General features: G+C 37.2%; 1 protein-coding gene across 3 annotated transcripts in view; it reads left to right on the plus strand.

Moving 5' to 3' along the window:
- ANAPC4 (anaphase promoting complex subunit 4) overlaps positions 1–15,796 on the plus strand; it is a 40,845-nt gene that overhangs the window by 4,056 nt on the left and 20,993 nt on the right. For 2 of the 3 annotated variants that reach the window (XM_017518405.2, XM_017518406.2), the window contains exons 4-16: positions 1,672–1,804; positions 6,950–7,024; positions 7,165–7,191; positions 7,284–7,328; positions 8,253–8,337; positions 9,044–9,148; positions 10,443–10,526; positions 11,905–11,991; positions 12,407–12,471; positions 12,775–12,817; positions 12,915–12,991; positions 14,772–14,872; positions 14,956–15,007. In XM_017518405.2, coding sequence (XP_017373894.1) covers positions 1,672–1,804; positions 6,950–7,024; positions 7,165–7,191; positions 7,284–7,328; positions 8,253–8,337; positions 9,044–9,148; positions 10,443–10,526; positions 11,905–11,991; positions 12,407–12,471; positions 12,775–12,817; positions 12,915–12,991; positions 14,772–14,872; positions 14,956–15,007 — 979 coding nt within the window. Of the gene's footprint in view, positions 1–1,671; positions 1,805–5,869; positions 6,064–6,949; positions 7,025–7,164; positions 7,192–7,283; positions 7,329–8,252; positions 8,338–9,043; positions 9,149–10,442; positions 10,527–11,904; positions 11,992–12,406; positions 12,472–12,774; positions 12,818–12,914; positions 12,992–14,771; positions 14,873–14,955; positions 15,008–15,796 lie in introns of those variants that run through there. The other variant, XM_017518407.2, reaches the window with a different exon arrangement.

The following is a 15,796-nucleotide window of genomic DNA, read 5'->3' on the forward strand; positions in this document are numbered from 1 at the left end:
TTGTGGAACAGTGTCTCACTCTGTAGCCCAGGCTGGAGTGCAGTGAAGTGTTGTGAACTCAGTTCACTGCAACCTCTGCCTCCCGGGTTCAAGCAGTAACTGCGATTACAGGTGTGCACCATCATACCCAGTTAATTTTTGTATTTTTTGGTAGAGATAGGGTTTCACTGTTTTGGCCAGCTTAGTCTCGAACTCCTGGCCTCCATGATTCACCTACCTACTAGAGTATGGAGATTAGAGGTGTGAACCTCTGCATCTGGCCCTCACTGCTTTATTTTTGTCTATAGATAAATATAAATATGTACTTAAAAATTCCCTGAAAGCAAATCACTTAGAGATGACAATTGTTTCTGTTTTGGTGAACATCTTTTCCAACACTTCCTGATAAAGTATATACTTGTAGAGACCTATATGTAGTTTTATCAAAAAAAAGGTCATTTGGTACATGCCATTTTGTTGCTTAGCTTTTTCTTTTTTTTTTCCCCCCACTCACTCTTTCCCATGTCAGTGTGGATAGATTTATCACATTAATGTTAAATGACTGCAAACTAACTCATTATATTTATATATTGTAATTTACCAAACCTATTTACCCTTGGTGGATATTTAGATGGTTTTCAGTTTTTGGCTTTTATAAGCAATGCTGTGTAAACGTTCTAAACACCGAGAAGAACTTTGCCAGTAGCTCCCTTAGATTAACTCCCAAAATGGAATTTTTGGAAATGTTTTAAAAATTCCATGTTCGTTCTGTAGTCATTTTGCTTGGAGCATATGTAGAATATGTGTAAGTTCAGAGGACTTTTGTAGGTAAAGTTTTGAGATCTTGCACTAAATAATTCAAAAACATGGAATCTCAAAGTTAAATCATTTAAGTCAGTGTGCATTAAAATATATTTAAGTAGTTGTATTCATTTTTAAAAGTCTCATGTTTTTGGATAGTAAAATATGTTTTTTGTTACATAATGATCATTTCAAGTTTGTTTTAAATTGTTTTTAAGAAGGAAGGCTGGGATTGGTTCACATCTGGCAAAGTTGTATGTGATGGTGATATGCAGTGAAACTCACTGCCCTTTTTTTTGGAAATTCTTAAATTCTTAAAATTATACATGTTAGAAAGAAATATTGACTTGTGTAGAGAAAACATACTAGAAAATTTAGCCACACTCAAAGGAAGATTTATCTGTGTTCAATGGCCTCATTTACCACCATGGTTTAGAAACATAAAAGAGGAATACAAAGCCTTCCAAGAACAAAGCAGATGGAATTATTGTTTACCTTTAGACATGTGTTAGGATGTAATTGTTTATTTGTCGGAGCCTCTTCTGTATTTTCTGCTTAATTGTTTATTTGTTGAAGCCTCTTCTGTATTTTCTGCTTGACGACAGGGTTTTAGTCTGGAATCTTTGATGTGTAAGATGTTAAGTGTGATACATGAAAAAGTAGTAGATCGCCTATAAAGTTTAAGCACTTGAAAATAAGCTAAGATAATAACGTAACTACAATATATGCAGATATATCTTTTTTCAGTTTTTAAAATATTGAAGGATGTTTAGGTCAAAAATTGCCATGATTAAGATGCACTTAAAAGTAAAACTGGGCAATAGGTGAAATACCCATTTATTTTTCTGACATACTACACTAATTTATTTTGATTGCTTTTTCTTGTTTTAGTTTTGGCCTTTGCTCTTGCTGATACCAAGAAAATTGTTCTGTGTGATGTAGAAAAACCTGAGAGCTTACATTCTTTTTCCGTGGAGGCTCCAGTTTCCTGTATGCATTGGATGGAAGTGACTGTAGAAAGCAGGTAATTCGAAAAACTTATGTAGTCATAGGATATTCATGAGATTTTTATTGTTTAAAATGGAAACTTAGGAGTATCTGAGTATTGAGTGTATGTGCATTGCATTTAAATTTTGGTTTAACTTTAGCAAGATGAAATTTTTTAATGGTTTCCTAGATTTTTTTTCCTTCTGATAAACATCTATAGGCATACTTCAGATATTGTGGGCTTTGTTCCAGACCACTGCAATAAAGTGAACATTGCGATATAAGCAAGTCATTTGAATTTCTTGGTTTCTCAGTGCATATAAATGTTATGTTTATACTATGCTATAGTACATTTAAGTGTGCAGTAACGTGTCTAAAAAAAAGTATGTACCTTAGTTAAAATGTACTTTATTACTATTACTAAAAAGTGCAAATGCTCATCTGAACTTTTAGTAAGCTGTCATTTCACTGAAAGTGGAGGGTCTTGCCTTGGTGTTGATGGCTGCTGACTGATCAGGGTGGTGGCAGCTGAAGGTTAGGGTGGCTGTGGCAATTTCTTAACATCAACGGCAGTGGAATTTGTCGCATCAATTGACTCTTTCTTTTATGAAAGATTTCTCTGTGGCATGAGATGCTGTTTGATAGCATTTTACCCAAGGTAGAACTTCTTTCAAAATTGGAGTCAGCTGTCTCCAACCCTGTTGCTGCTTTATCAACCAAGTTTATGGCATATTCTAAATCCTTTGTCATTTCAACATTACTCATAGCATGTTTACCTGGACTAAATTCCATCTTAACAAACCACTTTCTTTGCTCATCCCTAAGAAGCAACTCCCTATCCATTCAGGTTTTGTCATGAGATTGCAGCAATTCAGGCCCACCTTCAGACTCAATGTCTAATTCTGTTTCTCTTGCTGTTTCTACCACGTCTGCAGTCATTTCCTCCAGTGAATTCTTGAATCCCTCAAAGTCATCCATGGAAGTTGGAATCAACTTCTTCCAAACTCCTGTTAATGTTGATATTTTGACTTCTTCTCATGAATTATGAATGTTCTTAATGGCATCCAGAATGATGAATCCTTTCTAGAAGGTTCTCAATTTTCTTTGCCCAGATCCATCAGAGGGATCACTATCTATGGCAGCTCTAGCTTTATGAAATGTTTTTCTGAAATAATAAGACTTGAAAGGTGGCCAGGTACGGCGGCTCATGCCTGTGATCCCAGCACTTTGGAAGGGACATCCCAAAGTGGGATCTACCCAAGGTGAGCAGATCACTTGAGCCCAGGAGTTCAGTACTAGCCTGGGCAACATGGTGAAACCCTTTCTTAAATGTTAGCCAGATGTGGTAGCTGTAGTCCCAGCTACTCAGGAGGCTGAGCTGGGAGGATCACCTAACCCTGAGGAGGTTGAGGCTGCAGTCAGCTGTAAGTGGACCACTGCACTCCAGCCTAGGTGACAGAGTGACCTGTCTCAAAAAAAAAGAAAAAAAGGAAAAAAAAAAGACTTGACAGTTGAAATTACTGCTTGACCCATGTAATGCAGAATGGATTTTTGTGTTAACAGGCATGAAAACAACATCTTATATATCTCTGTCAGAGCTCTTGGGTGACCAGTCATGAATGAGCAGTAATATTTTCAAAGGAATCTTTTTTCGAAGCAAGTAGGCCTCAGCAGTGGATTGAAACATTTAGTGAACTATGCTGTAAACAGATATACTGTCATCTAGCCTTTCTTGTTCCATTTATAGAACACAGAGGGGATAGATTTAGCATAATTCTCAAGGGCCATAGGATTTCAGAATGGTAAATGAGTTTTGGATTCAACTTAAAGTTACCAGCTATGTTAACCCCCGAATAAGAGAATCCGCTTATTTTTTGAAGCTTTGAAGCCAGGCATTGACTCCTCTCTAGCTATGAAAGTCCTAGATGGTGCTATATTGACTGGCTTATATATATACATAATCCTCCGTGGCATCTTCTTCCAATAAAAGGCCATTTCTTCTCCATTGAAAATCTGTTGTTTAGTGTAACCACCTTCATCAGTGATTTAGCAGGATCTTGTTGCAGCTTCCTCTCAGCACTTTCACATAATTGAAGACAGCTGGGGCCTTACTCTGGCTTAGTTTTTGGCTTAACAGAATGTTGTGGCTGGTTTGATCGTCTGTCCAGGTCACTAAAACTTTCTCCATATCAGCAATAAGGCTGTTTCACGTTCTTATTATTTGTGTAATCACTGGAGCAGCACTTTTAATTTCCTTTAAGAACTTTTCCATTGCATTCACAACTTGCAGACTGGCAAAAGAGGCCTAGCTTTTGGCCTAATCTTGGCTTTTGACATGCCTTCCTCACTAAGCCTAATCGTTTCTAGCTGCTGATTTAAAGTGAGACAGTTGAACACTTAGAGGTCATTGTAGGGATACTAACTGGCCTGGTTTCAATATTGCTGTGTTTCAAGGAGTAGGGAGGCCTGAGCCAAGGAAGTGGGAAAGGGAATGACCAGTCAGTAGAGCGCTCAGAACACACACATTTATCAATGAAGCTCACCATTTAAAAATAATTTTATTTATTTTAATTTAATTAATTTATTTTGAGATGGAGTTTTGCTCTTGTCCAGGCTGGAGCGCAACGGCGGGATCTTGGCCCACCGCAACCTCCCCTCCCTGGATTCAAGATATTCTCCTGCTTCAGCCTCCCAAGTAGCTGGGATTACAGACGTGTGCCACCACACCCAGCTAATTTTGTATTTTTAGTAGAGATGGGGTTTCTCCATGTTGGTCAGGCTGGTCTCGAACTCCTGACCTCAGGTAATCTGCCCACCTTGGCCTCCCAAAGTGCTGGGATTAGAGGCATGAACCACTGCACCTGGCTTTATTTGTATTTTGAGACACAGTTTCATTCTGTCACCCAGGCCAGAGTTCAGTGCAGTGGTGCAGTCTCGGCTCACTGCAGCCTCTGCCTACAGGGTTCAAGTAATTCTCCTTCCTCAGCCTCCCAAGTAGCTGGAATTATAGGTGTGCATCACCATGCCTGGCTAATTTTTATATTTTTAGTAGAGACAGGGATTCACCATGTTGGCCAGGCTGGTCTCGAATTCCTCTCCTCAAGTGATTCACCCACCTCAGCTTCCCAACGCCGGGATTACAGGCGTGAGCCACCACACCAGCCAAAGCTCACCATTTTATATGGCCATGGTTTGTGGCACCCTCAAAACATTTACAATGGTAACATCAAAGATAACTGATCTTAAATCACTGTAACAGATACTATAACAATGAAAAAGTTTGAAATATTGCAAATATTTCAAAATGTGACACAGAGGCACGATGTGAGCACACGGTTTCTGGAAAAGGGACTCCAGTAGACTGGCTTGGCTGATGGACTTGCTTGACACAGGGTTGCCACAGACTTTTGTGAAAAATGCAGTATCTGGGAAGCAGGATAGAGGGAAGCACAGTTGAAGGAGATATGCCTGTATTTTCTTACTGGAGTGGTAATACCGAACAGCTAAGAATTTTCTCTTCTTTCTAGTCATTTCATATTCCTAAAATAATTACTGAGACGGAAAAAACAAAGCTCCAGATGAGATAAATGGTGAAATGGAAAACAATCTCCATTTGCCAATCAGTAATTTTAAAATTATATTAATTAATACATTAATTTCCATTTCACCATTTATATCACCTGGAACTTTGTTTTGTGTCTCAGTAAATATTCTTAGTGTATGAAAAGTGCTGAGTTGGACATTCTATTCTGATGCTGGACAGGTTTTTTTCTTTGTCCATGGTCCTGATACTTTCCTTGTTTCATAAAAACAATTCTGCCTTAGTCTTAGTCAAGTAATACACCAGGGTTGCAGTGAAGAAGGCTGGAGGAAGCAGTGGGTTTGGCTAGTACTGAAAACAAAAATTGTTTTTCTTTTTTGGGGCAATATACTTTTTTCTATTAGCTTTTCCTTTCTAATTAAGTTACACTAAATTAATACCTAATGGATTTGTAAATTCTGAATATTAGTTGACAGTTTTCCTAAGGGAGGCCTGAAATAATTAGATGACAGGGGCTTGGCCTGGGGTTTGAAATTCACTGTAGATAAACCAGAGTGACAAATCCATCATTAGATAATGAAGGATTACAAATGGTTATGTGAATTTGTAGAAGGTTGGAGGATCAGAGCGTACCGTGTAATTCCTATTCCAGCCCAGTTATCTGCCATGTGTATTTCCAATATGCTTTCTACTAACAGTTTAGAAATGTTATCTGGAGATTCCAAGGTCTCTCAAGACAGCTACTTTTTGTTAAGGTAGGAAAAAATACTTGTTAAATCACCATGTTTTACTTGCTCACTCATTTATTTCCAACCTTATTTGGAGTTAGAATTGAGAAGGAAAAGGGAGTAAATAAAACTATTTCAAAATGCATGGTGTAGTCTCATATACCTTTGGATTGTCAAATCCTCAAGTGTATATAAGTCATAGAACCAATAATTAAATCATACAGTAGGCTGTGCACAGCGGTTCATGCCTACAATTCTGCACTTTGGGAGGCTGAGGCAGGAGGATTGCCTGAGACCAGGAGTTTCAGACCAACCTGGGCAACATAGTAAGATCCCCATCTTTACAAAAAAAGAAAATGAAAAATATTAGCTGGGTATGGTGGCTTGCACCTATAGTCCCAGCTCCTTAGGAGGTAGAGGCAGTAGGTTGGCCTTAGCCCAGGAAGTGGAGGCTGCAGTGAACCATGATAACACCACTGTACTCTGGTCTGGGTGACAGAGTAAGACCCTGTCTCAAAAAACGAAAAGATAGGGTAATTGCATTGTTCTTTAAAATTACTCTAGTAGTCATATGTTTAGTGTGAGTTCTTAAATGAGAATTAAGAAATCATAAATTCTCAATGTCTGAGTACGTATGAATGCACTTCATATGCTAAGAAAAGTGTTTATTAATATTCATTTCTCTAAATGTGTGCGGGATTTTTTTTTCCCCCTAAAATAACAAAGAAATTCCTACTTTTCAATTTCTCATTTGGGACTGTTATACTGACTACAGCTGTATAGTATTTGTGGCATCTACTTACTTGATAATGTTGTAAAACTCTAGGTATCTTTTTTAAAAATTAGCATTTTTAATGGTAAGAGAAGTAAAATCTTTGGTGTTTTTATAATGCTTTTATTCTTTCCTTTTTAGTGTTCTCACGTCATTTTATAATGCTGAGGATGAATCAAATCTTCTCTTACCTAAACTACCTACACTGCCAAAAAAGTAAGTATCACTGGTTTCTTTGAAATTAATCTTGCACATTTCTCTTTCTTCTGCTTTTAGCACTGGAACAATTTTCAGATACATTTTAAAAAATGTATTTTTGCTACATATATTTTTTATCCTAATCTGTTTCCTTCTAGCTATAGCAACACCTCAAAAATATTTAGGTAAGATATGCTTTTTTTGTTTTGTTTTCAAGTTAGATAATCTGTTATCACTTGAAAGACAGAATTAAAAGATGACTCTTTTTATATTTTAGTGAAGAAAATTCTGATGAAATTATTAAGCTTTTGGGAGATGTCAGGTAAGTCTTACAGATATCTTAAAGAAGTCTAACTTCTTAAAGTTATTTCATAATTGAGGCAGTTTTCAGTAGCTTCAGGAGCAAATTCTTTATTTGCCATTTTATTTCATTTTTTGTTTTTGAGACGGAGTTTCTTGTCACTCAGGCTAGAGTGCAGTGGCATGATCCCAGCTCACTACAACCTCCACTTCCCGGGCTTAAGCGATTCTCCTGCCTCAGCCTCCTGAGTAGCTGGGATTACAGGTGCATGCCAGCATGCCCAGCTAATTTTTTTGTTTTTAGTATAGAAAGGATTTCACCATGTTGGCTAGGCTGGTCTCAAACTTCTGACTTCAGGTGATCCACCTGCCTCCGCCTCCCAAAGTCTGGGATTACAGGCGTGAGCCGCCGCACCCAGCCTCACTGTTGACAATAATACCTTCAAACAATATATAGACCTTAATATCTATTATTGTTTTTATTGTATGGCCTTTCATTTTATCAAGTTTTGATAATCATATGATGTACATATGTTTATTTTAATAAGATGTAAACTACAGTTTCTAAAATGTAAGTATTCATGTTCTTTAAGCCCATTTAATATACAGCATCATAGCCATGATAAAACTGATGGCACTTTGTATTAGTTGGTAAAAGGATTGTTTTGTTATTGAGAGTGCATAAATGTAGTTGTTATTAAAATAATCTTATTTTATTGTAAGCGGATTTTTTTAGGCTACAGGAAATTTATGTTCTTTGAAAAAAAGAAGTAAGCCTGATCTGATTGAATATTGAGTGTTAGTGGATTTGATGTTTCACTTCCCTCTGCATGGGAGCTTCGGCATGTAGATTACATGAAAGCAGTAATAATTTATATCTTGGTTTAAGAATGCGGTCATCTGTGTTGTTGATTGGTTCTCAGCTTGTTGCATTATTTTTAATTAGGCTTAATATTCTTGTCCTTGGAGGAAGCTCTGGGTTTATTGAGCTTTATGCTTATGGAATGTTTAAAATTGCTCGAGTCACAGGGGTAAGTTTTTCTTTAAAATTTTCTATTTCTAAATTGCTTCTCTTAGAATATACTAGATAATTCACTTATGGAAAAAGCATAAAGCACTAGGTTTTTTTTTTTTTTCAGTTTAGGTTATTGGAATTATTTGTTCTTAAATGTTCAGAGAATAATTTTCTGACTAAGATAAGATAATTGTGATATGTCTATAAAGATTGGGAGCTATTCGTGGAATTAGTCAAATTTTTTTTCTTTCTTTAACAGAAAAATTAGTGATGCACTTGGTTATGGTTTAATGTTTTTCTAGCCTGAGATATAAAAGAGCTTCAAATGTGATTGGAATGTAAGTCTTCAGAAGCATTCTTAAGTCTAGTACTGAATCCACTTGAGTTGCTACGCTCAGTCTTCTCCATAGCTTTTTCGTCTGACTCTTACACTCCCAAAAGGGGTAGAAAATATTGTAGGCCCTGTGGAATACGTTGGTTCTCCAGCACTTGATTTGAGACTCTTGATGGGTAGGGATCAGGAAACCACATTGTATTTGTGGCCTCCTAACTAGAAGAGTCCATGCAGACAGACACCTACCTTCATCTGCTGCATGTGTGTGCCAGGAGCCTGGAGTATATGTTTCTGCTTTCTGAAGCTTTGAATTTTTGCTTTCTGCATTATAATCAGATTCAACCTAGCAATGATATTAACTACACTAAGGAGTTTGACCCTTTTACAGATTGCTGGTACTTGTCTTGCATTATGTTTATCAAGTGATTTGAAATCATTATCCGTGGTCACAGAAGTCTCTACCAGTGGTGCTTCAGAAGTTTCATACTTTCAGGTGGGTATTGGAACTTGATAAAGGTAAATATGTATTTAATAGGTTTTATAGGTTTTTATCCACATCTCACTGTATTGTAATGATCATTATAATAATACAAAATAATCTACTTGGAATTTCTAAATCCTATATATATTGTTATTATAGTGAATGCCATATTATTCTCCCCATACTCCAATACAGTTTTAATAGAAAGTGTTTTGATGGTCTGTTAATCACCATATTAATTGGTTGCTATTCCAGTTCGGCTTTGTACCAAATGTTTGCTTAGGACTCTGACCCTGATAATAAAGGCTAATATTTACTGATTGTTTAATGCGTGCCAACTACTGAATGATTCAGAACAATTCATTTGAATCTTCACAGCATCCTAATAGGCAGATACTGTTATTATCCCCATTTTTTAGGTAAGTACATGGTCACACAAATACTTCGAAACTTGCTTGATGTCACAGGATTGGAAGGTGATGCCAGGGAGTCTGGCCCCACAGTCTGTGCTCTTAACTAGCACATTGCGTCTTGTATAAAACAATCACTTAATATTGGGAAAGTACTTCATTGTGTGCTGTTTGCATTGTAGCTCGAGGAAACTAACAGGGCTCCCATAGAGTATTTAGATCATAGCCTTGCCAAGAAATCTCAAAATTTTCATCTTAAATGTCCCAGCCACTTAGTATTTGTGACTCTCAAACAAAAGTAGAACAAAAAAGATGCAGATGCAATGTGTGTGATGCCTTCTAACATTCTCTTTGTATTCAAACCATCAGAGAACTGTTGACTTACTGTTCACTATAGTAATGATTGTTCATATTTGCTCATCATCTTAAGGTTATGTGACACTGTGATCACCAGGATTGCATTGGGGTTCTAATAAAATGATTCTCTACTACTGCGAAGTTTATAACAGATAATTTTCAATGACAAATTTATTACAATTCATATATCATTGATAGATATTTTCCCAATATTTATCAGTAGCCTTTAATTCCTTCTATTTCCCTTAAGTTTTTACATATATTTGTGATTTAAAAATTTCTTTGTAACACTATTGCAAGATAGATTATGTTACATTTATTCTGTCTACACAGAAGGGGTTGATGACCCAGAGAGAGTGAGTTGTGTATGTTTATGCATAGGTTAGGAAATCCTAAGGCTGTGTGCTGTTATTTCCAAACCGTTACTGCTCAAAAAGGGCAGAATTCTGACATAGTCTTTGTGATACCTAGTTTAACCTACAGTCTGGCTTTGCAGCAAGTGCATCTGATGGTGACTCAGTTTACTCTTGATTTTACAGCTTGAAACCAATCTCTTGTACTCTTTCTTACCTGAAGTAACTCGGATGGCCCGAAAGTTTACTCACATTTCAGCTCTTTTACAGGTATTTATTTAGAGCTTGTTTTATGTGAATATTTATTGGCTTCTAAAGTTCTGTGAGTAAAAACTTCAAAATGTTGTTTTGTAAAGCTGTATGAAGCAGGGGCATCTAGTCTGATAGATAATCTTATAAGATCCATTAAAGCAGGAAAAGAACATTTAATTGAGAATCTACTTCCACCACACCCTATTTTCCACCTCCAAAATAAAAGGAAAAAATAGTTTAAATCATTAAAATACTCTCATAAATAAAATGCCATTGGTAATATGAAGTATTGTAGGAAAAACAGCCTTCACATGAGTTTACATTTGTTCATAATAAACCCACCCCAAATTAGCTCCCAGTTCTCTAGGTTGGTGATTTAGGCGAGGCTTAGCCAAGAAGTTTGGGTGACTAGACTTGGTCATACCAGCTGATATGTGTCCCTTGGCTGTGATGGCCTTGTCTCTACTCCACATCCTTCATACTTTAGCAGGCCAGCACAGGCTTGTCCACATGGTGGTGGTAACGGGGCATTGAGGGTGCAAGTGGAAGCATACAAAGACTGTTGAGGCTCTGGAGTCGACAGCGTTATTTCTGCTGCATTCTGCATTCTATTTGTCAAAGTGAGACTCAAGGCTGAAGAAGTTAACTCTACATCTGACTGGAGGAGCTACAAAAAATTGTGACCATATTTTTTCATTCAATCACAGTCATTAATTTATTTGATAATAAAGGTTTCTAGAGATCAGTATCTTTTTAAGGATCCTATTTGAAAATCGAATACTTGACCAAACCAGCATTTTGACAGTTAGTGTACATAAGACATGTCTTATATAAATAGCTTGGGGATATTTGTTTAACCAGATAAAAACTTAATTTAAGAATGTTTTATTATGAAATTCTAAGAATCAGTGGAATGTTTCATTGTTAAGTGATGAGCAAGCTATAGTCATTTTCTCCATCTTAACTGAGTTAAAAGAGTGATTGAGGCTGGGCATGGTGGCACACACCTGTAATCTCAGCACTTTGGGAGGCTGAGGTGGGCAGAACACTTGAGGCCAGGAGTTCGAGACCAGCCTGGCCAACATGGTGAAGCCCCGTCTCTACTAAAAACACAAAAATTAGCTCGGCGTGGTGATGCATGCTTGTAATGCCAGCTACTCGGGAGGCTGAGACAGCTTGAACCCGGCATGTAGAGGTTGCAGTGAGCTGAGATGATGCCACTGTACTCCAGCCAAGACTGATAGAGCAAGACTGTGTCTCAATAAATAAATAAATACAGGTAAAAAAGTGATTGAAAGTAAATTCATTGAGATACTTGATCGTAAGTACATATTTAGATAGCAAGTTGGTTTAAATATTTTTTGCCATTTCAATTTTTTTTCTTTTTTGCTAATAGTATATAAATTTGTCACTAACATGTATGTGTGAAGCATGGGAAGAAATACTAATGCAGATGGATTCTCGTCTCACCAAGTTTGTGCAGGTAAAGCAGCTGAAGTTACTCATGGAGAGGGTTAAGGAATGCGTGAGGTATGTATTTACTGTGAGGTACATGAGAAAAATCAGTTGGATTCATACAAGGCTAAGATTGTGATTTCTTTCAAGTGGCTTAGTCTGACTTCAAACTGTTTTCTCAGATTTCCAAAAAGGGCTCTTTTCCCATTGGTACAGCTTAGGTAGAGACAGGATTGTGAAGTGGAGCTGGTGAGGCTTGGGCAATAAGGGCAGGTGTTAGAACAGCTGACTGGCTGTCTTCTAGTCGCTGATGTTCAGATGATCACTTTGTGGATCTGATGGAAGTTTAAGGCAAGGAAAGGGAGTCATGTTCCTGTAACTTTGAATAAATATGCTTATAATTTAGTAAATATATATCACAATTTTTTCTTCTTTTTTTTTAGGAAAAGAACACAACCACATCAGTGCAAGATGAGTTCATGCACTTGCTATTATGGGGGAAAGCAAGGTAATAAACTCAGATTAGGTGCTCCTGCTTTTGCTTCTTTTTTAACAGTAATTATTTATTTGAAAAGGAGTTTATAGTCATATGAATTTTTTATTGATACATAGTACATAGTATTTTTAATTGATACGTTTTACATATTTATGGGGTATATGTGATGTTACATGCATGGAATTTAATTTTTGTTGAGCTGTTTCTTTATTTTGTTTCAAAGTCTTGTTTGTGCTTTGAAATTTAAAAGTTGTAAATGATACATTCAGATTTCCAATAGAGAGGTGACTAAAAATACTTTGTTTTTCATTGTAGTGCTGAACTTCAGACTCTCCTGATGAATCAGTTAACAGTAAAGGTGCAGTTAATGTATCTATGTGTTAAAATGGCTATGAATACATTCTTAATTTTAATATCCTAATTGTATGCTAAATATATTTTCTTCTTTCAATTAGGGCTTAAAAAAGCTTGGCCAGTCTATAGAGTCGTCATATTCCAGTATACAAAAATTGGTCATAAGTCACTTACAGAGGTATGAAGATGACGTAGAATCTTTTGGTATTGTATCCACACGTACCTGGCATCGGCCTTCTTTCTGCCGCCTTCTCTTCATCTGGCATTCTCTTTTTAAACCTTTTCTAGCTAAAATTGTTGCATGGCATTTGAGAAGAATCTTCGTGTACTCAAGACTGAAAGAGTCAATAATAATTCCGCTTTATGAAGTAATTCTCCAACATCTTTTCACCAGGCTAGACTCTATCTGGGGTTTTTTCTTAATCACCTAAGCATGAAGTATATTTTGAAATAAGGCATGTATCCCTTTTTTGAGCAGTGAGATTAACATTTTACAGTTTACCAAGAATATTGTATATTTATTTAGTATCTTAGCAAGGTGGTGGTCATTTCAGTCTTTAACTTAAAAGGTTAATGCTGGGTAGCTTTACAGTGACACAAGAGGAAACAAAAGTTCAGAATCTGTTATATGGCTGGCCCAAAGTTACTAAGTGTTGGAGCCAAAACTTCATCCTAGATTTTCAAGTCTCATGCTTTTTCTATCCATAGCTAGTCCATTGAAGCAATTTAAAAGTGGATGCTGAGCGTTTGGTTTATTTTTATTTTTTTGAGATGGAGTCTTGCCCAGGCTGGAGTGCAGTGGTGTTATCTCAGCTCATTGCAACCTCCCCCTTGCAGGATCAAGCGATTCTCCTGCCTCAGCCTCTCAAGTAGCCGGGATTACAGCTAATTTTTGTATTTTTAGTAGAGACGGAGTTTCATCATGTTGTCCAGACTAGTCTCAAGCTCTTGACCTCAAGTGATCCCCTGCCTCGGCCTCCCCAAGTGCTGGCTGGGATTACAGGCATGAGCCACCGTGCCTGGTGGTGTTTAGTTTAAATTTTGATAAATTCCTTTCTGCAGAATCCCTGACCCTAACTACATCACCCTCCCTTGGACCACTGGAGCACCCTCTGGACTAACTGGGCCCTTTCAGTACACACTGTCCCTTGAATGTATTTTCCCCAGTGGAGCTAAACATATTACTGTCTTAACTTAAAAACGTCGAATGCCTTCCCTTAGAATGGAGACCTTTGTGTGGCCTTTAGCATACCTGCCTCTCTGCCTCGCCCTCACCAGTGGTCTTTTAGTTTTTCCAGCTCAACATTTTGTCTCCCACCTAGGGCTTTTGTATATTCTTCTTGTTATCTGGAAGGCTCCCACCCTGTTCTTCACATGCATACTTCAGCTCTCAGCTCACATTCATTCCTTCAGAGAAGCCTTTCTGAATCCCAGATTAGCTCAGGTTCTTCTGTTATACTTGTACCCCGTGTATTTCCTTCAAGGCATTTATGGTAGTTGAAATGGTACACTGTATGACTGTGGTCATGACTGTCTTCCCTGTGGCACTGTCAGTGCCATGAGACCCTTTGATTATGTTCACCGTTGTGTCCCCAGTATCTAGCACAGTACCTGACCTAAAGTGGGAACTTAAGAAATATTTATTGAATGTTGACTCTGTAGTGGTTGGGTGAACAAGATGGCCATACGACTATCTTAAAAGGGTCAGGACTAACTGTGGAACACAATTTGATCATCTTATAAAATTTGTTCTTTTCAGATTTGTTTCTCTCTGGAGTCATCTTGACCAAATGGTTCTGCTGCAGTTTTTAGGAATAGTTTTGAGAAATAATCATTTCTCCTGGAAGGAAAATGAAAATTACTTTCAGTTTTTATTTCTGAAAATTTAGAAATATTCAGGCAAGGTAGTTGCTTGATGATCATCATGATACTAATTTATTTCTGCTCTGTTTGGATAGTGGCTCAGAGTCTTTATTATACCATTTGAGTGAATTGAAAGGAATGGCTTCGTGGAAGCAAAAGTATGAACCTCTTGGACTAGATGCTGCAGGAATCGAAGGTAGTGATTTAATTTCTCAGTGGAATACATTAAACACATTTTGCTTATTTGACAAATGACGTTTATTTATTTTTTTCCTTCAGATGCCATAACTGCTGTGGGTTCTTTTATACTCAAGGCAAATGAACTTCTTCAGTAAGTATTGGGAGTACTTGGAATCATTGACCTAAGAATATGACACTTTTGACCTAAATAAGAACCTAGTAAAAACTATTACGCTTCTCTTAAATCAGTTTTTAAATTTTTATCCCAATTATGCCTTTATATGATTCTGACAAGCCAATAGCACAGAGAGTTTATAAAGTAAAGCTGTATTTTCCTGTCCTAATCATCCTCACCCTAGGTCTTCTCTCCAGAGGGAATCATTTTAACTCTTTACTTCAATTTTTAGTTCTTCTATGGGTTACCTCCATATTTCTAAATTGTATGACTATGCCACATTTCTTTTGTCAATTTTTAGAAATTATTCTGTTTGTTTTGTTTTTCCTAGACTGTTTGGCTTGCTTGTTTTCTTGCATTGTCTGTCTGTTCTGCATCCTTCCGTTCCTTTCCGTCCTGAAGGGTAGTATAGTATTCCTAGAGTTCCCTGTTCCAGGCCTTTTTTAGCCTCCCACCCCTCTGTGTCAGCCTGCAGCTGTGCCCCAGTTCTCCACACAGGCATTTTCTTCATTGCTTTACTGGGTTAGACCCAGAACTGACAGGATTGCCTCTTTCTTGATTTATTTAATCATTTTGCTGGAAAATATCCTCCAGTAACTTTCTCAAAAAGCAGACATAGAAAGTAAACTGTATCTCCTTTTGTGTTTTTTCTCCTGTCCTTACACTTAATTGACAGTTTTGGCTGGGTTTAGGATTCCATGAGGGTTATTGGTTTTCACATAGAACTACAAAATCATAGTATTTTGGGCTTTTTGTTGCTGATGG

This window comes from Cebus imitator, unplaced genomic scaffold (genome assembly GCF_001604975.1).
Source record: "Cebus imitator isolate Cc_AM_T3 unplaced genomic scaffold, Cebus_imitator-1.0 Scaffold679, whole genome shotgun sequence".
In the NCBI taxonomy this organism is placed as follows: Eukaryota; Metazoa; Chordata; class Mammalia; order Primates; family Cebidae; genus Cebus; species Cebus imitator.